The 26,849-nt window shown below is 45.6% G+C and overlaps 1 protein-coding gene across 1 annotated transcript in view; it reads left to right on the top strand.

Annotated features, from left to right (window-relative positions):
• The window catches only part of LOC147712419 (large ribosomal subunit protein P2-like), an 82,919-nt gene that overhangs the window by 36,260 nt on the left and 19,810 nt on the right, over positions 1–26,849 (top strand). The window contains exon 3 of the mRNA XM_086923105.1: positions 9,166–9,214. Coding sequence (XP_086779231.1) covers positions 9,166–9,214 — 49 coding nt within the window. The remainder of the gene's footprint in view (positions 1–9,165; positions 9,215–26,849) is intronic.

The following is a 26,849-nucleotide window of genomic DNA, read 5'->3' as shown; positions in this document are numbered from 1 at the left end:
CATCTTTTGAGTGCTTTTGGAGTTAGATATGCCAACCAATGGGATAAGAAGGCCGTTCTTTTAAAGTTGGCTGCTCTGTGCCTTCCTACCTTGGATTCATAAAACCTCCCATTCATGCTCAGAGAAGGTACATTGCGTTACCCGGGACACCCTTTCCAGCTGGCTCTGCACCAACAGGTAATGGCCTGAGTTATGTAACAAGCGATACCAATTCCCCACTCCTCTTATCTTTGCTCCGATCAAGGCTGACACTAATTTGGACGGTGTGCAAAGTAAAAAATTCTGTGTATTTAAAAAGTGCATAATCTGTAAATACTCGAAAAAGGGAGGCTTTCTCTGGTCTTCGCTTCTTCCCAGGTTAATATCCTGTTCAAAATTAAAAAATGCCTTAGCTCAAGTATACCACAATACTTCCAATTTTTTAGATGGCAAGATGGAATTGGGAGGCTGAGATTGTTGCACTCCCTCAAGTTTAGATAATGTAACCCGAAAGATACCCCCCCCCCCCCCCCCCCCCCACCTCTCTCCTTTTAAACAGGACTGGAGTCTCATTGAGTAATCTTTCAATGCCTTATATCTTTTTTGGGGGGGGGGGGGGAAGTTTGGAGGTTTTTTAAAATATCGGTGTCTGAGAACCAGCTTCCCGCACCATTTTATCCACAAAAAAATTATCATTAGACCCATTAAAAATCCATCATCTGGCATTTAAATTCAATGTGCGGTAAAGCCAGCCCACCCTTTTCAATAGTTAATTGTAATACTTACAACTTAACCCTTGGTGCCTTTTTACCCCATACAAACTGTCTAAACATAGACTCCAATTCTTTAAAATATTAGTATTTATTTTAATGGGTATATTAATAACCAGCATTTGCAATGCAATAGGTCTCGCAGCATTAAAGTTTGAGTTACTGGCATTCTAAATGACAATGCTTTGCATTAATTTTTTTTAAATTTGCAATTGGTATATAAACATTGTTTGTGAATGGTTAGCTGTTGCTTATGCTAAGCTAAGCTGACACTAATATAGAGTGCTAGTCTTGCTTGTTATAAGCATGCTGATTTAAAGCGCTCTGATACCTGCGGGTAAAGTTTGAGCTATATAAAAGTGAAAACTAATAAATAAATAAACAAGATCCAGCTGTGATTTGATAAAGCGATTCTCAGAACCTGAGCTGCCAGGCTCCTTTTTTTCTAATATCTTGCCTAGCTATGGTAGGCTGAACACTGGGCAGATGTTGTTGATGTTGGTGGGATGTAGGGTTTGAGACTATGACACTTGTTTTAGGGTCTTGGATAGAAACAATAGATGCTGTACAAACCTAGCTCCTCAACTCTGTGGGATCCTGAATATCGCCTTCTTTCCAGCGGAGAGTGACAGGTGTCCAAAGCAAAGGAGAAAGATTTTTGGGGTATAACAAGTGCCAATGCTTAAGCTGCAGCATAAAGAAGGGAGGATGGCAGCAATGAAACGATTGTGCAAGGTGTGCAGCAAACCTCATTTGCAGGGCATCTTGGCACAGTACTGTACTGCATGTTTGTGAAGGGGTCATTATATAATGTCAAAGTCCGGCTGCCTAAACCTCAACCATTTAATTTTTCTCAACCGATTTAAACCTGCAAGTTTCCAGGGTGTGGGGTTCTTTTCGGGACCCAGTAGCCCCAAGGCCATAGAATGGAACAGCATCCATGGACACTGCGTGTTTAAGACAACCTCACCAATATCACAACCGAACATCATTCTCACACTTAGCACAGGTAACTGTGTGCACAGGACTGACTGAGGCTCACAGTGGTGAACACCAGAGGGACAACCAGGCAGGAAGCGATGCAGCTCACATGGCGGAGGAGGTGAGCAGAGGAGTGATGCGGCTTGCTAATTTGTCCCACTTTGCACATATTTGTACTTGCCCCAACAGATTCCGCTACTCTCATCCTGTATCAGCCACATAGTACAGGGAACCTCAAAACACGAACAAAACACCCAAGCACTAAAGGAAGAAGCCACAATGGCCAAAACAAGCACTACCCTAGAATGTGAACCGATTCATGGTAAATAAAGTAGTGAGCCCTTCCATGGCAATTCAAGGCTACTAAAAAGGACATATACAATGAATAAATTAAATCTATTTAAAGCGAATGCCCTCTCAAAACCTACAGCCTTCAGACTAGACATGTATATAACCTTTTCCTCTTAGTGACCGTACTTGAGCTGCGGGGTCTGCCTATTTCGAACTGGAACCAGGAAGCGCTTTACGAACTTGACAGCCAGGCGTAGAACGCAACTAAAGTTCTGTTTCATCACGAAGCGACTCTACGGCCGACAGAATTGGTAAAGTTTAAAAACGAAGACGTCCACGTGACCAAAACTACCGTGGGGCGGGACTTGCGTTTCGTGCTGGAAGCTCGTGCCCACGGAGTGGCTAGCCAGGAGACGGGCAGTGGTGACGCGGGGCTCCCATGCCCGAGGTAGAGCCCCGCGGTGGCGGCTGAAGTCCGGAGTGGCGGTAAGTGGGCCTTAGTGGTAGGAGGTAGGAGGGGGTCATGGTGCACTCGTGTGTGTGCGCCCGTGTGTGTGCGACGGGGGGGGGGGGGGGGGCTCGGTGCACTCGTGTGTGTGTGTGTGTGTGTGTGGGGGGGGTGCTCGGTACACTTGTGTATGTGTGGTGGGGGGAGAGAGTCTCTGTATGTGTGCGTGCGTGAATGGGCGCTCTTGTGTGTGTGCACATGCGTGTGTCGTGTTGGAGCGTTCCAGGAGAGGAGGCAGGAGCTGGCCACAGCGAGCTCGTTCACGTGCGCGCGGCCAGCTCCATTCCCCAGCGCGCGGCCAGCTCCATTCCCCAGCGCGCGGCCAGCTCCTGTCCCCTCTCCTGGGAAGCAGAGTCGCTCACAATAGGTCTCTGGCGAGACAGCGCTTTCGCGCGGTTCAACGCCAGGAGACCTAAAAAGGAAGACGAGTAGCGGAAGTATGGACATTTTGATAATAGATTCCCGTCCTACCAGAGTCAAAGGGAGTAATAGCCACTTTTCTAGTAGGTTTTTAATTTTGTCCTGAATTTTTATATAATTCAACTTGTACAACTGTTGGTATTGATCAGAGATATTTATATCCCCAAATATCTTATGGGGTCGGGTTTTGTTGCTTGCTGTCTGAAGTCAACTGGCAGGAAATCTACATCAGTATTCATTGTTAACATTTCTGTTTTGTTTTGATATATCTTATAGCCCCCTATTAATTCAAATCTAGTAAATTCCCTCGACGTCGATTCCACATTCTGGCTATTAGGTCTCAGATATAAGATGTCACCTGCGAATGGCTTTAGTTTAGTCATGCCCAAGATTGGAGGACAAACTACGGCATTATGCCAAATTCTAATGGTCAATGGCTAAATAAAAAATGTAAACCACAAAGGGGAAAGCGGGCACCCTTGTCTTGTCCCCTGATTGATTTGCGTTTATCCAGGCCTGAGCCTCCTGATAAATGTTACGAAGCATTACAATGACCTGTGCAGGGATGCCAAACCAGTCAAGGGCAAAGAACAAAGTGTTCCAATTTACCAGGTCCAATGCTTTTTCACATCAACCATCATAAAGAGTTTGTGTTACAGTAATCCACTGCCTGTATTAAGAACTCTGTGTTTGCTTCCATAGATCTCCCTACTATAAACCCGGCCAGATCTTTATTGATTATTTCCTGAGCAGCGGATGTCCGAAAAACGCTGCGCCCAAGCTTTCATTAGAATTTTATAGTCCGTGTTGAGGAGGCTTAGGGGTCTATAAGAATTGACATCTTTTGGATTTTTATCCTTTTTCACAAAACAAACAATGATCACCTCTTTAAATGAGGAGCCGATAAAAAACAGGGGAATTATCCTGTTAGGCGTACAGAGGTGGGAAACCTAAACTATATTCAAAACATAATACCTCTGACACCATAAATACCAATCTTATTTTACACCAGTTGGATTTTTGATTTACCCCTGGATTGTAATTGAATATCCAAAACGTTTTTTTTTTTTTTTGTTTTCACCAAGACATGTTGTCCCTGTGTAGGACTTGCTAGACAACTAGCCTGTTCCTTGTATTGTGTGTAAAATATGTACAAGAAGATGCTCAAAACATGTAAACCATAATTACATTAAACTTACATCTGTACAATTTACATTCGACAAATAACTGTATAATTTACAAACATAAAACAACGTTGTGCTGCCAAGCACCAACAACTGTGCGCTTCTACAGGCCAAAGGTAGTCCTACTTCTTTCTTAGGAAGCAGTACGGGGACGCCTCACAATAGGGACCTCACAGTACAGTAGTGTTTTTTAAGCTGTACAGTGTGGGCTCTAAAATATCTAAGTTGTGGACGCAGGTTTGTCCTGGGCTCTTCAGGCTCGCCTCTCAAAACAGTATAACCAATGCGTTTCGACCTTCTGAGTGGCGTTTCTTATACCGAAGGTCTTCATCAGGGTGGATATTTAACAAGGAGGACTGGTAGTACCTGTGTGGGTAGAAAGGTGGGAACTAATCAAAAACGATTGCTATATGTGGTATTTACGAATGGGAGTGAGTCGTCAACAAAACACGAGGGGGGGGGGGGGGATAGAGGGGAGAGGGGGGGATATATCGAGAGGGGGGGGGGGGTTGCTCCTGGGCCCAAAAAGGCATTACAATTTTTTTTTACAGGATCTTTGGATCCTGCCAAAGATGAAAAGAAATAAAAACAAGCACTGGCGTTGCCAATAGGTCTCGCAGTAGGAAAGTTGGAGCTATTGGTTTTCTAAATGACATTTTATATTTATATATCGTTATAGGCATTTTCAATAACAATATATAAATATAAAATGTTATTTACAAAACCAATAGCTCCAACTTTCCTACTGCGAGACCTATTGGCAACGCCAGTGCTTGTTTCTTTTGTCGAAAAGAGTTGTCTGTGTGGGCTTTGAAAGTGTGCCTAGCTAGATACCGGCCGTTTATCAGTTGTCCATTTGGAAATTGCTGTTTGTATTATTTTAACAAATCAATTTTAGCTTTGAGGTTGATGAAGTTTGCCAATAAGTAGATTAGCACTCCTGGGGCCAAATGTGGAAGCTGGCGATGACCTTGTTTTAAGTGAAAAAGGATCAAAATGAGGGCTGTACGAAGTTGGCCAACTTAGCAAATTCGTGAATGTCACAAAATTGAACTGAAATGGAAAGAAACTAAGTGGAAAACCCTACAATAATCTACGTTGGGCTGAAGTTGTAGTGCTGCTTCAAGTGGGCCATGACACCCTGCTACTCCTTCAGTGATGCCAGTGAATAGCATATTACACTGTGCCTTTGCATATTTGGTATATGCCATGGCATTTTAATGTGTTTTAATTAAAAAAAAAAGGTATTTAACAAAACCAGGGTTCAATTGGTTAAATTCATAATGGGTGGTAAAATGACATTGAAAAAAGACTTGTGGCTATTAGTGATTTCCCTGCTTAAACTCTTTGCAGTATGTAATCTGTGTGGCAATACACAGTGTTTTTATCATGTTCAATGTGCTGTACTGTGGTAATAAATGTGTGATGAGTGTGTATTTGTAAGCACATATGCTCTAAACAGGATGTTAATGGACCGCGTTTATTATTAGTGGCAGGACATGAATACCGTGTTTTTTCAAACTGAATTTTACTTGTTCCCAGGAACTCCTGTTAAAATGAGTGTACTGTACAGTGTAATGTACTGAAATGCATTTGCACGTGTTAGTATTCCTTTTCTCTTTGCAGTTCTGGAAGAATTGTCGTGGATGCGAAGCTTCTCCCTGCTGATCTTTGATAGAGGCAGGATATCTCAATTAATTAAGTGTATGCAGTGGACGCACACATACACTTTGTCAACATATGTTGAAATCTGGATAGTGTTGACTCAGCATGTATTTATTCCAAGGTCGATACAACAACTTCTTTTGAGTTGTGAAAATAACAGCAGTTATGCAACCACCTGGAGGTTATTCGTGTTTTGGTGTGCGATGTGTAAGTGGGCATTAACAATGTACATCCTCTAATATACGTACACTGCTCCTGAGACTGTACTACTCGATTGAAAGGGGTGTTTTCTGTGAAACACAACCGACCATGTCAAAAGTCACTTTCACTGTCTTGAAGTTTGCTGTGTGAAAGGGAGTACACAGTGGAACCCAGCCAAACCAGTGGATCATTCACGTCTCTCAGTCAGTGTTGGAAGATAGTGACAGCCGGTGCCGGTCCTAACCGAGAGCATGTAGTGCATCTTGTTCAGTGCAGGAAGGTTAGTTTATTAGGTTGAGTGCCCGCTGTGGTGATCTGTAGGTTCCGTTACCGATATTTATGACGACGTTTTGCTCTTCAAAGATCGATAAAATGAGCTCCGGTGAGATGGTTTATAACAGCCAGTTTCTAAACCGGGTTATTCACTGCTATGACCGAATACTTGTGGGTAACAAAAGTTGTTACTCATAGCAGGTCTCTGAGAGTGTGACAGCGCAGCACAGTCTCTCTGCCTTGAGGAGAGAGGGCACCGTTTCGGGCGGGGTAAGGAGGGATGTCACGGAGGTTGGTAGGAGGCCAGGTATTTTAGCGAGGAGAAGCATGTTCTATAGGGGCCCCTCCATTCATCTGCCTGGCAGTTGAAAGCAGGTACAGATGATGTGTGGGCCCTACATAGCATGGAAATTGCAAACGGGCGGAAAACGAACGACAAGGGTGTTTTTCACCACTGAGTTCTGGTAGACAATGGGTGCAAAGCTTCAGCTGCCATGAAGCCGGATGGGGCAGGAGTGCAGAGGGTGCAGAGGCTGTCTTGGGAGAAGTGTGGGAGGGAAGCCGGATGGGGGCGGGAGAGCCTGGGAATGCGAGCGAGGGGAGGAGTGCAGAGGGTAATTTGACTGACCGGGGGTTTGTCTCACGCTTTATCGGATGCACCCTTTTTTAAGAACTCGGAATTAGCTGTATGTTCCCCCCCCCCCCCTCCTCCCCCCCCCCCCCCCCCCCCCCCCTCTGGCAACAGGAAGTGGAGAAACGAAGTCTCCTTGCCTCGCTGATTAAGCACATTATCACAGTCTTTCCCCTTTTTGCAGAAACATTGCAATCGAAGCGTATCTTCTCTCAACTGCACAAGTTTCATTTGTTCATTTCTGATATTGCAGTGATGTGTAGAAATGTTAAGAGCTGCTCGTAGCTCCATGGTTACCTCTGAGCGGAGGGCAGTACAAGCATCGTCACTGAAAGGGTTTGAACTGAGTGTAGTGTCCCTGTTGCCATGCTACTAGAAACGAAGAAGTGTTTGCAAAACATACCACGTAATTCTCGCTAGGAAGACAGAGTAAGGAAGACAGAAAGAAGAGAAAAAGAGGGAGAGAAGGAGGGGGTGAAAGAAGCAGATGGACTGTGCAAGGGCGACGTGGGAGACGGATAGAGAAAGAAGCGAGAGAGGCTGAGACTGCAGACAACAAAACTGAAAGTACGGCCGGCCGGGCCGGCCTGCGGCTGAAAGTGAAACCAGCCCTCGGCATTGCTGTGGTGGGGGAGGGGGGGGGGCGGGGGAGAGGCAAGCAGGGAACAAGTTAAATAAACAAGTTGCCGTGAAGCAGGGGGCGGAGCAGCGCTGGGGAAGCCTGTGGGAGTGTGATTGATGACTTTGATGTGGGGAGGGAGGAGAGCCTTTTGCGAGCCTGCAGGAGAAATGCTGCCGATGCGCGTGCATGTTTAATCACGTGATTCACGTGAACTGCATGAAAACCGCAGGGCTGAAAGCCCTTGGTTTGACGATGATTTTCGTCACTTGAATTCTCGCTCCGCTCGATGCGCTTGCGCGCATCGATAGGTCGCGAGACCTAAAAACTACGTTTGAGCTCCAGCACTTACTTTGTTTCTAATTAGCCCCCTGGTGGGCCAGGTCCCAGAGGTATTGTAGTAAAGGAGGGGGTGCATGGCACCCTCTCCCTCCTGGAACCCATTGATTACTCAGAGACCACCACCTCACCATGGCTTCTTTTTTAGATCAATGTGGGGTCCGCCACCTCCCCGGGACTTCTTTCTTTTTTGGATGGTTGGCCCTCTCGGACAACCCCCAACCCCAGGGACCACTAACTCCCTGGGACTTAATCTTAAAATAATGCAGGGTTCGCAAGGACCCCAGCCCCGGGGACTGCCATGCCACCGGGCTTAAACTTAAAACATTGTGGGCTGGCGCTCTGCCCTCCTCCTGGAGCCATTGATGGCCCTATTGACCGCTACCCCACAGCTCCTGCAATTTCCCAGGATGAGTACCGCTCCCGCCAAGCCATAGCAAATGCTACTCCGCTTTTAGCAAGTGAGAGCAGAAAAAATGCTCTTGCTTGCTAGATGAGTAGCTGAATTGCTTTTAAACAGAGGGAGCTGCACTCATTTTATTTTTTATTTATTTAGATTGGTAAAGAGGGGGACACAGTTCTGTTCATAAGTGGCTTATAATAAAATAGCTTATTTGTCTCTCGCTCTGCATTTAATGGATGGTACATTAGAAGCATCATGCATACGCCATATAGTTGTCCAAATCAAGTTCGCCCACCAGCTAAGTTGCATGCTGATATGTGCTTCATGAAAAATTGTGTAATCTTTGTAAATCTAATAGATGTTCATTCATAGATTCCTTTGCGGATCCTTCCGAGGTTCCAGGCTTGATCAGGAAGCTTCTAAAGCAATTCCTTTTCACCAGTATTAGCTTGGATTCGCACAATGTAGTTGATGGAAGTGATAAAGGAGCTCCATTAAGGCACTAACTAACTGTTAGGTTTTTGTTTTTATGTACTCTCAAGTGGCAAGCATGCCTCTTCAGGGAGAGTTTATGGTGTTCACGTGCTTTTTCATCTTTTGCAGGCAGGTCCCTGATAGATTCTCATTTGTGCTTTTATATTGCGTCTATCCATCTGAATGTGCCAAGCATTTGCAGGTCTTGTTCCCACGTGATCCAGCAGCCATTCGCGAGAGGCAGACCATAAATTTTGTAACTTGTGACCAACCATACAAATGATCCACTTTTGTGACTCTCCTGAATAACTTTTCTCTTTATTATGTATCCATAAATCCTACTCCTCTGCTCTGTGTGCTCACTGAATAATAATAAATAAAATATTTAAAATGAACATCTTTTTTTCCTTTTTTCTCCACCTACTAGGTCATCTCTGAACTGAACGGTAAAGATCTTGATGAAGTTGTCAATGCAGGTAAGAGTGTAATTTTCTGAGCTTATACAGACTTACTATTCAAATTATTTATATTGTGCTTTTGGCCGAAGTATTGATGTGTAAAAATATTTCCTTTATGAGAGTCAACGAAAAGACAGCAATTTTTTGTTGGCTGCTTTTTGCATTGTTTCTTCATATGTACAAATTCTAAAGGACCCAGGTAAATGCATTTGCTGGTCTTACTAAGATATCCTGTATTGGAAACGCTATTTCATACCTTTAGACATGACTAAACGTTTGCTTTGTAACCATATGAAATGCAAAGCAGTCCGTATACTAAGGCATGATATTTGCTTTCGAAAAGATTTCACCTACAGAGTCACAAGCAGCTTGGTTTAATCTAGATGCTAAACTCCTCTTGTCTGAATAAAAGAGTCATTCCTTATAAAGCTCTGAAAAAAACAAGGTCTTTTACCAGCAAAATCTTTGACAATGTTCCTAATTACAGAAGTAACGTCAGACTCTTCGGTCGCAAGGGAGGCATATAGTTGTTGTTGGCTATCCAAAAGCACTCATTACTTCGAGCCGACAACTGAGCTGCAGCTTATGATATAATGAATGAAAAATGGGTCTAAAGGAATGCTACGCATTTTTTAATCGTTTCAATGAATCTGTTTTGGAAAAGTGGTTATTTGTACGACTCAGAATTAGGAGTTAACCGTAATAGGGCAGTTTGCAGAAAGGTCTTTCTTCATCTGACTCCTGTTTGGAAGCCAAAAATACTTTGAAAGAAAGTAGATAATTACAAATGTTCTACTATTCTGTTTCTCCACGCTTCTCCAGATATGAATGTTATCCCACTTGCATGAGTTGGCTGATCACCTATGACAGGAAAGGCCCCCAAATGCAATATTGAGAAATAAAGAATTCTCGTAGGAAGTTCTCCTTCTTGAATTGTGGGTACCTGTGGTATATGGGGACCAGGTTTGCCCATCACTGAGGGAAACCTACACATTTCAAAAATAAGGGCGGGTTAGAGGGAAAAAGGCTAGGGCTCACCCTCCATAAATGAATTAGAACATGAAAACCTCTGAACCAGAGGTGAGGAGCCTAGCTATAAAGGTGTAATGATATTCACAACACTCATTGGGGTTGGAATAACTGAGTTTGTGGAGAAAAAAGATTTTTTTTCTTTTTCTTAGTGTTCCCTCACTCACCAGGGTTACCCCACTGTGAGATGCTTCATCATGGGGCCCTTCCAGCCCTCTACGGACTGGGGCGTGCTGCGACTTGTGAACTACGTAGGAGCACTTTAAGGTGATAGACTATGTGTGGTGCGAGAACTGTAATGTGGTGGAGTGGAATCGGTGCATGTGAGTTAAAACTACCCACCTAGTAAGCTCCAAATGATTTATTCTTGCTCCTAGGGGATAAATTAAAAACTGGGTTGAATACTAAGGTGCCTAAAGAGTAATGAGTTTAGGTGTACCTATAGATTCCTGTCTGTCAACAAGAATCTCGCACCACACATAGTCTATCACCTTAAAGTGCTCCTACGTAGTTCGCGAGTCTCCGCACGCTCCAGTCCGTAGTCCGTAGACTTTTTCTCCACAAACTAAGTTATTCCAACCCCAATGAGTGTTGTGAATATCATTACACCTTTATAGCTAAGCTCCTGACCTCTGGTTCAGAGGTTTTCCTGTTTGGAAACCTACAAATGCCATAGGTTTCTAAAAACTAGACCCACAAGGAATATATGGGTGGTGTGAGAAAGTGGCATCTTTCTTGCATGGTATGCCCCCACTTTTTGCTGAATTTCTGATGTACTTTGACTGAGTGTGCCCTGGGCTCCTGCCAATCAGGTACCCATGGCCTGCGTTCCTTCCCTAAAACTGTATTGAAACCTAAACCCAATTGGCATCTCCCAGTGTCCTGACTGAGTGGCTACCGAGGCTGGCACCACCCGACATGTTTCTGGACCCCTCGGTCGAGAGCTTGCCGCTCTCTGGGGCCTGAAACCATGCACATCCTGGAACGAGGTGCCAAGCCTCCTACCCCAGGATGGGCAGGGGAAGCCTCAAAGGCATGCCCCCTTTTGCGAACTTCCCCAGGCCAATTGCTGTACTCAGCAACTGGCCCCCACCGGTTCTGACCCTCACTCTGGCGGGAAGACAGGCGGGAAACCCTAAGTGAGGAAAGGGGGTGTGCCAGCCTCTGCAAACCCCACCCCTCGCGTGGGAGAGGCGAGGTGAAGCATAACTCAGGCTCCCTCCATATTGTTGATGGTTAGCCCTGCCCAATCGGAGATAGGCTCCTGCCCCCCTCCCACAAGAGAGGAGCAGTATAGGGGGGTGTACTCACCCCAGGACAGGGAGCATTGGTCCAACCTGTAACGCCCCTAAATGTAGTATTTAGGGGCACCCTGAACCTTCCTCAGATCCTGATTTTGAAACTACAAGAAGAAGTAAGACCTGCTGTGCAGCTGCTAACAAAAGGATGACACCAACTGACTTGGCCCCAGCCCTACTGGCCCGTTGATCCTTGAACCTGCTCCTGCTAAAACCCTGGCATCTCCTGCGGACCGCAACCTCGAAAACCCCAGAGGACCTGCCTGCCTTGCTCCTCTAAAGACTGGGACTCCCACGAGCATTGGTTCTGCTCAAACAAGCAACACCAGCCAGAAACCGCGAATCCAGCACGCTCTGCACCCGCCGAGCCCGGCCTATACCTGAGTGAACAAAGACCACGAGGACATCCCCCGGGCAATTGTGACCTGGAATCCAGTGCCCAAGGACCCTCCTAGACGCTCCTGACGATGCCTGCAGCCTCACAACAAGGGACCCCCTCCAACCGCGACCAGCTGAGGGTAAGATTTCCGAAGTCAAGACACCCCGGCGCCCCCTGTGCCCAACTCCTGGGTGTCTACCTATCCTCCAACATCCCAACTTACCTCTCGAAGGGTGGGTCGCACCTGAAGAATCTCCGTCCCTGAGCCTGCAGCCTTTGTTCAACTTCCAGCTTTCCCATTGAATAACATTGGGCGCCCGAAGGCCCAAAAGCACCCTGCACCCAGCCGTCCGAGTGCCACTGGGAGTGCAGCACCTATCCTACTCTACTTCCCCACTTGTCCTGTGTAAGTGACCAGGAGCTCAGCTCCCACAGCCGCGTGACCTGCCTGCTAGCAGCCATTAACCAAAGGTCCTCCATAGGATAGCATTGGGCCTACTCTCTCTACACCCAGCTGCCCCTGTGCCGCTAAGGGTGTAACAACTGTACTTACCTGACCCTGGGAGACCCCTGAGTCTACCCCCAGAACATTAACTCTGCCAGTCGAGTACTTACCCAAAGACCGATAACTTGATTTTCTCCGTAGAGTAACATTGGCTGGTTTTCACTTGGAATTTCTTCAAAGTGTCGAGTTTTGCAATTTTGAAATATTCCTTAAAAATCGTCCGAACAACTAAAACGAATTTACTCGCCTGCTATCCGGAGAGATCACAGTGATGTATCTGAGCCCAGCACTGAACCTAAAAAGTAATTATAACCGTGATTTACTGTTAACCCAATTTTCCCCCATAGGAATACATTGCCTGGTTTTTGCCAGGCAATGTATTCGATTTTGTTGTCGATTTTCAGAACTTACAAATAATCCTTAAATCGCTTGTGTAACAAAGTATTTCTTTCAACTGTTTGCAGGAAATGCACCAGGGCTAAATCCAGGATCCAGCCCTGAGTAAGAAAAACATTTGTGAAGTGATTTTATTGCATTTACTTAAAACTTCCCATTGAGCTCAATGTTGTTTTGTGTTTAACTTGTGTTGCATATTGCAACAACTGTATCTATTGCATTTAAAAGTCAACTGCTATTTGAAAGTATTCAATTGCAACATCTCATTCTGAGAAAATATTTGATACCTACTTGTGGTTCTAAAATAAACAACTATACATTTTTATATATATAACAATTGGCCTAGAGTTCAGGTTCGATGCATGTGGGCTGCTGAATTCATATCTGTGCATAGATCGCTGCCTAGTGTTGGGTCCGGATGATTGCACATTGTTGTCCTGGAAGAGTCTTCGAAGTATCACGAGAAAGGTGGCTCCTCCCCTGGACTACAGTGCACATGGGCATCCTCTCCATCCTCAGATTGTTTTTTTCCGCCATTGGGTTCAGATGTATATTTGTTAACTCCGGTTCGGAATCGATAAAAGACTTTATATTCGGCCAAAAGGCATCTAGTTATCGTCGGTATTGTCTTTGCGATCGGTGCCCAGTACTTCTTCTAGCTCTGTCCTTGAGCCGGACGTCAAGAAGAGCTGTGTAGCTATTCAGCACTGAAGGCCTTATCGACGCCAGAGGCCTTATCGACGATCCATTATGGAACGGAGCCCGTTCAACAGATGTCCCGTTTGCAACTCCAAGTATCCTCACATCGATGTCCACCCGGTGTGCAACAAGTGCCTGTCTCCGGATCACGATGAAGCCAGCTGTATGGCTTGTTCTCGGTTCCGATCCAAGAAGACTATTTACCTTCGCGCGGAAGGAAACCCAGCAGACGGCACCTGATCCGGTGAACATCTTCGATGCCGAGGATGATGAGTGAGTCGAGCAGGAAGTTCAAGAGAACCTGTCTGATCCTGCATCAGAGATTGACTCCAGTTACGACGCAGATGTGGAAATGGTTGACAATGAAGACTTCGTCGACGAGGTAGGAGACGACGATGAGGCCCTTGGGGCCGTAGAAGATAGCTCGAGGGAGGAGCTAGGCCCAACCGTTGATTTGGGGGCCGAGACTAGAACATTCTATAAGGCTCAGGTCGAGGGATCGCCACATGGCCTTACCCAAGATCAAGCGCATAGTTCTAAGGCCTCGCCTCAAGGCCCGGCTACGGACACTTCCAAAGAGCCATCGGTTGATCGATCAAAATCGAAATCAAACACATCGGTGACTACGAAACTGAAAGCACCGGAGACTAAATCAAAACCGAAAGTACACATTACTTTGGTCGGATCAAAGGCTTCTGAACCATCGGCTCCGACGAAACAGAAGAGTGTTATCGACCCGGAGAGGTCGCTAAAGGGTGTCGAGCCGAAAGCCGGGGCACTGAAGAAAAAGGTCAAGGACATCGACCCAAAGAAGTAGGCGCCGAAGACAGTAGACACAAACAAAGAACTCGAAACCCAGAACGTTCTCGATCCTAAACGTCGACTCGACAAAGCAAAGGTCAGACCTCGAGTCCAAACCTAGCAGTGGCTCCAAGGACCCCGTCGAGTCAACACAACCATCCGCCTCCTTTTCGAAGCAGGTGTCGGACTCGCTGACACGCATTAAGGAGAAGGCTAGTGCTGCCGGACCGAAGGCCACTCAACCCCCGAAGACAGTCGGTAAACCTCCGAAGTAGTCTGCACCGATTAAGTTTACACTGCCGCCGCCAGTGGCACCTAATGCGTTCGCCCCCAAGACGGGCATCTAAGCGGCCAAGAAGGTGTCCATGGGGCCAAAGCCTACAACTACGGAAGGGGCCGCCAAGCATCGACCGCCTCTGCGGGAAGATCAGTCGAGGCAGTTCATCGACGCTGAGACTGGTAGACTTTTCATTTTCAAGTGAAAGATCGCCCCAGAACAGCCTATGGAGTCGTATAAAATTCCATTAAAGAAAAAGAGGGATTCTGCAACATCACCTCTTCTTTTTGAACCTCTACAACAATATTAACAAGAACTTGCTCCTTTTTCACCCACACATTCAGATGTGGATGTAGGGGATGGTGACAATGAGGATTACAGTTATCCTGTAGACACTGATCCAGAAGACCACACTGAACCCTGGGGAGACACTGTTGACCCAGGGGAGCCACAAAATGCCCCTGACAATCATACCTATGCTGTTAAAACCTCACCCACAGAAGACACGGCTGCGTTTAACACTTATTGAGAGGGCGGCAAAAAATCACGATGTCCAACTCCATGCTGACCCTATTGAAGAGGATTTTTTATTTGACACCTTCTCGACCTCAGAGAGAACTGTCAAGACTCTGCCCATGCTTAAAGGTGTCTTGAAACACGCTGGAGACCTCTTTAAGGAGACCACAAGGGCGAGAGTGGTAAACCCCAGAATTGAAAAAAAAAATACAAACCAGCACCTGTGGACCCTATGTATATCGCCGGACAGTTGCCATTGGACTCTCTGGTTGTTTCAAATGCTCGTAAAAGAGCGAACTCGCAGACCACGGGGGATGCTCCTCCCCTGACAAGGAATCTAAAGTGCTAGAAGCATCCGGGAAAAGGGTGGCAGCTCAAGCGGCCAATGTCTGGCGAATCTCCAACACACAGGCACTCTTAGCCAGATATGACAGGGCTCATTATGATACACTTGAGACCCGGTTACAACATTTGCCAGATGAGTGTAAGGAGGCAGCAGAAATGCTAATATAAGAAGGGAAACCTATATCCAACGCATCTATTAAGTGTGCGCTAGACGCAGCAGACACTGCAGCCAGGGCTATTAATACAAGTGTTATGTTACGAAGACACGCCTGGCTGAGAATCTCCGGCTTCAAGCCTGAGGTACAAACCACCATACTCAATCAGCCAGTTAACCCTGGTTACTTGTTTGGCCCAGAAGTGGACACCACCTTAGAAAAAATTAAAAAGGACACAGAGGCTGTAGTCTATGGGGGCTCTACAGTCGCAGCAGTTCAGGGGTGGTTCTTTTCGTCGCTCCAACAATAGAGGAGCTTCCAGAGGCCAGGTGTCCCAGCAGACACAATACAGTAAAGGAGGCACGCAGACCACCTACAACAAGAACAATAGGTGTGGCTATCGTGGAAACAGCACCAAGGGCAGAGGTCGTGGAAACAACAACTCCCGATCCTCCGCCACTAACAAACAGTGACGTCTTGTCACTACCCCCCGACCATATAACACAGGTCGGGGGGAGACTACAACAGTTCCTGCCGGTCTGGAAATCCATCACTAGAGACAGGTGGGTGAGGCAGCTTATCCAGTACGGTTATTGTCTGGAGTTGACATCCGCTCCACCCAACATACCCCCAAGACACCGTCCTATGTCCGCAGAGCATATACAGTTATTGCAGCAGGAGGTAGTCCGCATGCTGCAAAAAGGAGCCATAGAGCTCGTGCCTGTAGAACAAAAAGGTACAGGGGTGTACTCGCTGTACTTCCTGATCTCAAAAAAGGACGGGTCCCTCAGACCCATACTGAACCTCAGGCCCCTACACCAGTACATCCTGTCAGAACACTTTCAGATGCTCACATTACAGCAGGTTCTACCGTTACTCAGTCACGGAGATTTCCTCGCAACACTAGATCTGAAGGAAGCATATTTCCATATACCGCTACACCCGTCACATAGAAAATATCTCAGATTTACCATTCAGGATCAGCATTATCAGTTCAAGGTCCTCCCTTTCGGAGTGACAACGGCACCCAGGGTGTTTACCAAGTGCCTAGCGACAGTGGCAGCACACCTACGGAGACAGAACGTTCACGTCTACCCTTATCTGGACGACTGACTTATCCAAGCAAAGTTGGCCCAGCAATGTGCCCCCCACATGTCCCACACCATTCACCTTCTTCACGATATAGGGTTTTCACTGAATTATCCAAAATCCCACCTTCAGCCCACCCACGTACGGCAGTACTTGGGCGCGATAATAGACACTCTGGCAGCCAAAGCACAGCCAAATTCAGTGAGGTTCAACAGCATGCAATTGCTGATACGGAAATTCAAACCACAACACTCGCTTCCAGCACGAGTGTTCATGCAGTTGATGGGCATGATGGCCTCCTGCATCTTCATAGTCCTGCACGCGAGACTACACATGCGTCCGCTTCAGGAGTGCTTGGCACGTCAGTGGAATCAGGCTCACGGACAATTGAAAAACCTAGTGTTGGTGACCGGTCGCGCATACAACTCTCTGCATTGGTGGAACCCACAAAACCTTTGCAGGGGCTTACCGTTCCAAGAACCTGTGCCACAGATTATACTGACGACTGACGCATCTCTCCAGGGATGGGGAGCTCATGTACTCCACTACACAGTGCAGGGACTATGGACAGCACAGCAGAAGAAGATGCACATCAACCTTCTGGAACTGATGGCTATCTTCATGGCAATGAAAGCATTCAAAGTACATTTGTGCAACAAGGTAGTGTTGATCCGGACGGACAACATGACGGCCATGTACTACAAACAGAAGCAGGGAGGTACACACTCTCCACAGTTGTCTCATCTGGCGCAGAGCATGTGGAAGTGGGCCATTCAGAGAAACATCTTCCTCATGGCAGAACACCTCCCAGGCAAGGACAATCAGATGGCGGACCTGCTCAGCAGGCACAGCCACCAGATGCACGAGTGGGAGATACATCCATCAGTACTCCGACCGTGCTTCCAGCAGTGGGGTCATCCAGAGATAGACCTATTCGCCACAAGGGAAAACGCAAAATGCCAAAGCTTTGCCGCCAGGTTCCCACACCCACACCCACAGTCGCAGTGAAATGCGATATGGATGAACTGGTCAGGCATATTTGCGTACGCTTTTCCCCCAGCACCGCTAATACCGCTAGTGGCACGCAAACTGAAGCAACACTCTGACTCTCATCCTGGTTGCTCCGACGTGGGCACGCCAACCATGGTACACCACAATTCTAGAACTCTCCGTGGTACCGCATCAAAGGCTGCACCTCACGCCCAGGCTTTTGACGCAGAGCCATTGCGACATTTAGCATCCAGATCCGCAACAGCTCAACCTGGCGATCTGGCTCCTGAGGTCTTAGAATTTGGCTACCTCAACCTGCCTCCCGACTGTATGGATATCATAAGGGAGGCAAGAAAGCCCACCAGTAGAAAATGTTATGCGGCGAAATGGAAGCGGTTTGTCATTTATTGTGCCAATAACGACATTAATCCGCTAGATGCATCTACTCACATCATCTGTTATCTGTTACATCTATACAAGTGCAATCTGGCCTATGCTTCCATTCGTATACATTTATCCGCAATAGCAGCTTATCTCCAAAACAGGCAGCATCTCTCACTTTTTCAGAGTGCCTGCCATCAAAGTTTTTCTGGAGGGACTCAAGCGAGTTATTCCTCCCAGACACCCACTGGCACCTGTATGGAACCTGAATGTGGTCCTTACCAGACTGATGGGACCACCTTTTGAGCCTCTACACTCCTGCGAGATACAATTCTTGACGTGGAAAGTGGCTTTCCTAATAGCAATCACATCGCTACGACGAGTTAGTGAACTTCAAGCACTAACTATCTAAGAGCCATTCATACAGATTCATTCCAACAGGGTGGTGCTACGCACTAACCCTAAGTTTCTGCCTAAAGTAGTTTCACAGTTCCATATGAATCAAACTATCAAATTATAGAATTGCCAGTGTTCTTCCAGAATCCAGATTCAGTGGCAGAGAGAATGCTCCACAAACTAGACGTCAAAAGAGCTCTCATGTACTACATAGATAGGACAAAAGATTTCAGGAAGACAAAACAACTGTTTGTTGCCTTTTCCCTACAACACAAAGGCAACCCCATTTCAAAAGCAGGTATAGCCAGGTGGATCGTTAAGTGCATACAGATTTGCTATCAAAATGTGTTCCGAAGGAAGATTCTGATGATCTTCAGATCGTATCCGAGGCAGATGACTCCGATGACTCCATACCTTCGGGTTAACGCGTGAGTACCACTGCCCCTACCCCAGCCCAAACACCAAAATCGAAGGCAACGGTCAATACTCCTCCTGCGTGGCCCAGTCGAGACAGAAAAAACCCTTCGAAAGCTCCATATCGAGCAAACCGCATGTGCCAATACCACCTGCTCCCTCGGTACCGAAACAAAAAAGTCCTGGTTCCGAAAGACCCTCTGAAACCGTTGACTCCGAGAGACAAAGCGGCTCCAAAAACAACGAAGCCTGTTTCCGATGCCCCGTAAACAGCTTCCACTCCGAAGCAGATACCCTTGATGCCGAAAAAAACAGTCTGCTTCCGATCCTTCCAAGTCCACGAAACAGGCTTCGGCTCCAAAGACAATATCTCAGGTGCCAAAATCTACACCAAAGGACTCCACATCGGCTCTTAAGACTAAAGACAAGCAACAAACCGGTTCGGAACCAAAAAGATCGGCGCCGAAGGCTGTCTCAAGAAGAGGAGCTTTTCCAACCAGATCCTTTACAAAAAAGGATCTACATTGATCCAGAAACGGGACATGTTTCCACTACACCACACAGGAAGAGGAAGTCCGATACAGCACCTACACCTCCAGTGCCTGTCAAGAAGAAGGACTCTGCCACATCTCCTATGCACCCTTCTCCTGTATCTCCTTCTCTTGCTCTTCCTTTAAACATTTCACCTCATTTCTCCTCCTCATTCTCCACAACATACACCTCCTCAGGATGTTGATGATGAGTATAGCATTGGGTGAGGGAGAGACCCAGATGGCCCTTTTCCCTACCAGATATTCCTGACCCACATATATATCCATCTAAACCTTCTCCAGAAGACAATATTGGGTTTGGACACTTCATATTAGGGCTGCCATCTATTACAATGCCACCATGCATTCAGATGAAGCAGAGGAAGATTTTTAACTAGACAATTTTGAACACTCCCAAGAATCTGTGCAAATACTACCAATGATTAAAGGAGTCATTAAACATGCACCAGAAGGGTTTAAAGATCCTGTAAGAGCTAGAATGATGAACCCAAGGATAAAGAAAAAGTACAGAGCAGCTCCTGGGGATCCTGCCTACATTAAAGGACAGCTACCCTTAGACTCCCTAGTAGTTTCAAACACTAGGAAAAGAGCAAATTCCCAAATATCAGGTGAAGCACCACCTCCTGATAAAGAATCAAAGATGCTTCAGGAAAAAGAATAGCTGCCCAAGCTAGCAATACATGGTGCATCGCTAACACACAGGCCCTCCTCTCAAGATACGACCGGGCTCACTATGATCAGTTAGAGAAGCTCTTACAACATCTACCTGACCAATATAAGGCACAAGCAGATGACCTCTTACAAGAGGGTCAGCTTATATTTATTGCCTCCATTAAATGTGCACTAGATGTAGCAGACACTGTGTCCAGAGCTTAGACATCACGCGTGGCTACGCATTTCAGGATTTAAGCAAGAAGTGCAAACTACTATCATGAATCAACCAACAACAATTGTTTGCTCCAGAGGTAGACACAGCACTTGAAAAAATGAAAAAAGACACTCGCACAGCCAAGTCTATGGGAGCTCTTCAGTCCACCCAAGCAAGAGGCTCATTTTGTCGCCACTTTTACAGAGGAGGCTCCAAACAAGCTGGAGCAGACAATTCAGCTTACTTTAAAACAAATACACAAACATCCTCTAATAAAGGATATTTTAGAGGAGGCTACAGAGGCAACAACAACAAGGGAAGAAGTCGAAGAAATAACCATAATCTTCCCTCTCTGAACACAAAACTGACTTCCTTCTGCCCCCCCAACAGCATTCCACTCCTGTAGGGGCAGACTAACACAGTTCCTACCTGTCTGGAATTCCATCACAACAGACAAGTGGGTAAGACAAATTATCCAGTATGGTTACTGCCTAGAGCTCATAGCTACCTCTCCACATCTACCACCCAGACAGCGTCCAGTGTCCACAGAACATCTAACGCTGCTCCAAGTTCTGTTAAAACGTCAAGGAACAGGGGTTTACTCACTCTATTTCCTAATACCCAAAAAGGACAGAACACTGAGACCAATTCTAGACCTAAGGCCTCTCAATCTGTATATACACTCAGATCATTTTCACATGATCACTTTCCAACAAGTGGTCCCATTGTTGCAACACGGCGATTTCCTAACCACACTAGACCTCAAGGACGCCTACTTCCACATTTCCATACATCCTTCTCACAGGAAGTATCTCAGATTTGTACTAGAAGAACCCCACTATCAGTTCAAAGTCCTTCCATTCGGGGTCACAACTGCACCAAGTGTTTACAAAGTGCCTAGCAGTAGTAGCAGCACATCAGAAGACAACATTTTTTATTTTTTTTTGCAGAGCTTTATATAGCGCGAACGTGACCCGAACCGGGTATCAGAGCGCTTTACATAGCACCAGTTACGTTATGTGAGGACACACATTCATTTTTTTGTTAGGTACGGGGAGATTAAGTGATTTGCTGGACCTGCTGTGACACGAATGCGCCGGTAGAGAAATCCCCGCCCATGGAAGTGCGCCGTCGGACTGATTAGCCACTAGCACTACAATACCGGGGGGGCAGTATAAACCACGGAAATACCAACAAGTGTTCCAACCAGTGTTTGAGGGAGCAATAAGAAGGAGTAAGGATTATGTCCAGAAAATAATAAGCGATAGTGACAGAAGACCACGAATAGAAGATTGAATATAATTCCAGGCTTAGAAGTGAACCCAGTATAAGCCCTAATTTTAGAAGTACATCAGTTCGACACGGACAAACTGTTCTAGAGTGCAAAATTGTCCTTTGAACATAAGAACAAGATTACTTGAGAAATAACTCCTGACGGTGTGCGCGAGCACAGGTGATGCCGCACTAAGGAGAAGTTAATTGTATTGGTCCTGAAGAAGGTGGTTGTAGACCGATTTAACCGCCGAAACGCGTCGACGCTCCATTAACAATTAAATCAGGAAGGGTCAACACTATTGAGGGCATTGGTCATCAAATCCAGTCTAATGTTGTACCATATAAAACCTTGATTAACATCTTTGAGACGGATTTAATTGTCTTTTTGCTGATCTTCTCCAACATAATTGTAAAGATTTCACATTATGTATTGTACTGTTTTTTAATTGTGTATTTAATCTACGTTCGGTAGAATGTGTTTTTAATGTTTTTAAATTTTTATTTTGAAACAGTCTGCTGTTTACAAAAATGTTTGAATTGGTCACTTTTTTCCTTTACAAATTTTTCATGAATGAATGTGACAGTCTCCAAAAATTGGTTGGAGCAGACTCTGATGCATAAGGTGTGCCTTGAGAATTAGAAACTAATAGGGAAAACTCGGTCTTTACTTTAAATTTGCCCAGAATCACAGGATGTTTTAGCGTATTTACAGAGACTCAAACCCAGTTCCCCAGGTCCGAGGTCGAGCGCCCATACTTAGATGATTGGCTCATAAAAGCCAAGTCATTTAATCAGTGTGTACAACACACATCTCAAACAATTCAAACACTGCACAACTTGGGGTTTACAATCAACTACACCAAGTCACATCTCCAACCCTCTCATGTACATCAATACCTAGGGGCTTCCATAAACACCAATACAGCTCTAGCTTATCCCAGTCCAGCCAGGATACAGAGCATTTAATAAAGACAAGAACGTGTGGAGGGTCAAGGGGAATATTTAACGACCTGTCTGCTCGAACCCCTACTCTCAATACATACCACATTAAGAGCAGACCAGGTCTAAGTGGTGTGTAGCCATGACGGAGACCGTGAAACATTTAGGTGTATGTGTGGACAGATGTTGCTATATGACAGAACCTACAACATTGGGTAGGACACGTCCCATCAGACCACCCTCGTGGTGGTATATCATCATGTGGGAAGTGGTGGTCACTTTCAATCTCATCCAACCATATAGTGTCAGGTATCAAAGCCAAGACTACAGCCATGATACTCATCAAAAAGTGAAGATGAAAACAATATTGATGATCATAAACAAAGGGTGCAGTGCTAGAAATGATCGTGGTGAATAAAATTAACTACCAAGACTCAGAAATTGTTCTAACTACAGTCTGGGTGTCAAAAAATTAAAAACACGCTGAGTAGTAAAGGACTGAGACTACTCAATAGCGCTGTGCAGAGTGGTCGACATGTTTCAGCCTATAGGGAGGGTTCCCCGGCTTTCTTCAGGGCCTATAGTATGTAATGCTACTGCAACTTACAGTGATTTGTGAACACAAAAGTAACACAAAAAGTACATATCTACCAGGAACTTGACAGTCCAATGTTCACTGGAGAGAGAGACATAAATTCTTCCTGTCAAGAAACACAAAAATATTGAATAGAAACTCAACCATCCACGGTTACACACACACATCTGCATGAATACACAATCGCCGTATATATAGAACACACCTGCGTGAATAATTTACATTCCGCATAGCAAAAAAAGCATAGTAGCTTAATCACACAGAGGCATTTCCTCACAGTGATACTCGCCCAGCTTTGTGTGGGTGAAGACCTCACCTCACCCGGCAACCGCTCGGGAGAATGAGGCCCCGCTCTGCAGTGTAGAAATAGGACATAGTTAGCACACAACCTATACTATGCCCAGCCAAATGACTCTACACATAAACCCAACAGACTTGTGATAGACACCTATCTGTCCGACCAACAAACGGCGCGCGCAGAGAGATGCCCCCTGTGCCTCAACGCAGTGTAAGCCCTGATAAGCATCTCTGACTATCTGTCTTTAACACACATGATAGGACCCTTATTTATACACCATGAATTAGGGTGTGTATGGGATCTTGCCAATAAATCAATAGATCGCTATTATATGAAATAAAGGGGAGAAGCTAAATTCGAACTCCTATCAAGACTCTTTGAGTGGCTCTCTTTGAGCTACCCCCTACGTTAAGGTTCACAAGAAGCCAAACCCTGTGAGCAAGGTCTTTATAGTACAGGACCTATCTAGGCTTCTAAAAATGTTACCTCGATACAAACTAAAAATAGAAGCAGCAAGAGCGTCTCCCGTCTCACCTGTCCGTCGGTGCCCCTCATTGAGTCCGAGCGGAAGAGGAGGTATTGGTTAGTACCGCCCTCCTTCTATTTATAATAAACGAAGGACTTCGTGAAAAAGCCTCATGGGGCTCTAAATCAAACCTAGTCTATTGCCAAAGTATGCGCATGGGTCAAAAAACCAGTAAAAGTCCCACCAAAAGCTGAAAAAAGGTATGGTTTTGACGTGGCCGTTAGCCTGAATGTGGACACGGTCTTGCGCATGCGCGTAGTGAAAAACACTGTTTCCTTGCGCATGCACAGCAACGCGTAGGGACGCGATGCAGTCGGCAAATAATACACATCGCCCCCGCCTTGTACTGGCATGTTAGTACCCTTGAAACCAGTTGCAATGATAGAAAAAAGTATTATGAGCAAAACCACTATTAATATGGAACATATTGTGATTATTGGTCTAATATACACCTTTGCTTGACACTGCATGACCCGGCTGGGTTCACTGGCTGTTTAACCTGTGCATATTTGAGAGCTGGACGAGGTGCTGATGGAGAGAGGAAGAGAAACGGCAAAAAAGGTGCCTCAGAGAACATGAATGCATGTATCACAGATACCATAAGGGGCCTTTAGTTATGAAATGGACAGAATATAATTGTTATAAAATGTCAGAGAACAAAGATAGAATGGGAAAAGGTTGGCAGAAGCAGTGACGCACACACTTAAGTTGAGTGAGCCCAAGGGTGTAAACACAGATACGTTTACATTAATAACAGGACCCGCAACTGAAAAGTTGCTCTAAACAATAAAGACAAGAACGTGTGGAGGGTCAAGGGGAATATTTAACAACCTGTCTGCTCGAACCCCTACTCTCAATACATACCACATTAAGAGCAGACCAGGTCTAAGTGGTGTGTAGCCATGACGGAGACCGTGAAACATTTAGGTGTATGTGTGGACAGATGTTGCTATATGACAGAACCTACAACATTGGGTAGGACACGTCCCATCAGACCACCTCCTCTTCCGCTCGGACTCAATGAGGGGCACCGACGGACAGGTGAGACGGGAGACGCTCTTACTGCTTCTATTTTTAGTTTGTATTGAGGTAACATATTTTTAGAAGCCTAGATAGGTCCTGTACTATAAAGACCTTGCTGTCCATTTCATAACTAATGGCCCCTTATGGTATCTGTGATACATGCATGCATGTTCTCTGAGGCACCTTTTTTGCCGTTTCTCTTCCTCTCTCCGTCAGCACCTCGTCCAGCTCTCAAATATGCACAGGTTAAACAGCCAGTGAACCCAGCCGGGTCATGCAGTGTCAAGCAAAAGGTGTATATTAGACCAATAATCACAATATGTTCCATATTAATAGTGGTTTTGCTCATAATACTTTTTTCTATCATTGCAACTAGTTTCAAGGGTACTAACATGCCAGTACAAGGCGGGGGCGATGTGTATTATTTGCCGACTGCATCGCGTCCCTACGCGTTACTGCGCATGCGCAAGACCGTGTCCACATTCAGGCTAACGGACACGTCAAAACCATACCTTTTTTCAGCTTTTCGTGGGACTTTTACTGTTTTTTGACCCATGCGCATACTTTGGCAATAGACTAGGTTTGATTTAGAGCCCCATGAGGCTTTTTCACGAAGTCCTTCGTTTATTATAAATAGAAGGAGGGCGGTACTAACCAACACCTCCTCTTCCGCTCGAACTCAATGAGGGGCACCGACGGACAGGTGAGACGGGAGACGCTCTTGCTGCTTCTATTTTTAGTTTGCATCGAGGTACCATATTTTTAGAAGCCTAGATAGGTCCTGTACTATAAAGACCTTGCTCACAGGGTTTGGCTTCTTGTGAACCTTAACGTAGGGGGTAGCTCAAAGAGAGCCACTCAAAGAGTCTTGATAGGAGTTCGAATTTAGCTTCTCCCCTTTATTTCATATAATAGCGATCTATTGATTTATTGGCAAGATCCCATACACACCCTAATTCATGGTGTATAAATAAGGGTCCTATCATGTGTGTTAAAGACAGATAGTCAGAGATGCTTATCAGGGCTTACACTGCGTTGAGGCACAGGGGCCATCTCTCTGCGCGCGCCGTTTGTTGGTCGGACAGATAGGTGTCTATCACAAGTCTGTTGGGTTTATGTGTAGTCATTTGGCTGGGCATAGTATAGGTTGTGTGCTAACTATGTCCTATTTCTACACTGCAGAGCGGGGCCTCATTCTCCCGAGCGGTTGCCGGGTGAGGTGAGGTCTTCACCCACACAAAGCTGGGCGAGTATCACTGTGAGGAAATGCCTCTGTGTGATTAAGCTACTATGCTTTTTTTGCTATGCGGAATGTAAATTATTCACGCAGGTGTGTTCTATATATACGGCGATTGTGTATTCATGCAGATGTGTGTGTGTAACCTTGGATGGTTGAGTTACTATTCAATATTTTTGTGTTTCTTGACAGGAAGAATTTATGTCTCTCTCTCCAGTGAACATTGGACTGTCAAGTTCCTGGTAGATATGTACTTTTTGTGTTACTTTTGTGTTCACAAATCACTGTAAGTTGCAGTAGCATTACATACTATAGGTCCTGAAGAAAGCCGGGGAACCCCCCCTATAGGCTGAAACATGTCGACCACTCTGCACAGCGTTATTGAGTAGTCTCAGTCCTTTACTACTCAGCGTGTTTTTAATTTTTTTACACCCAGACTGTAGTTAGAACAATTTCTGAGTCTTGGTAGTTAATTTTATTCACCACGATCATTTCTAGCACTGCACCCTTTGTTTATGATCATCATTATTGTTTTCATCTTCACTTTTTGATGAGTATCATGGCTGTAGTCTTGGCTTTGATTCCCGACACTATATGGTTGGATGAGATTGAAAGTGACCACCACTTCCCACATGATGATATACCACCACGAGTGTGGTCTGATGGGACGT

Source organism: Lissotriton vulgaris, chromosome 5 (genome assembly GCF_964263255.1).
Source record: "Lissotriton vulgaris chromosome 5, aLisVul1.2, whole genome shotgun sequence".
NCBI lineage: Eukaryota > Metazoa > Chordata > Amphibia > Caudata > Salamandridae > Lissotriton > Lissotriton vulgaris.
This window is presented reverse-complemented; position numbering and strand designations above follow the sequence as displayed.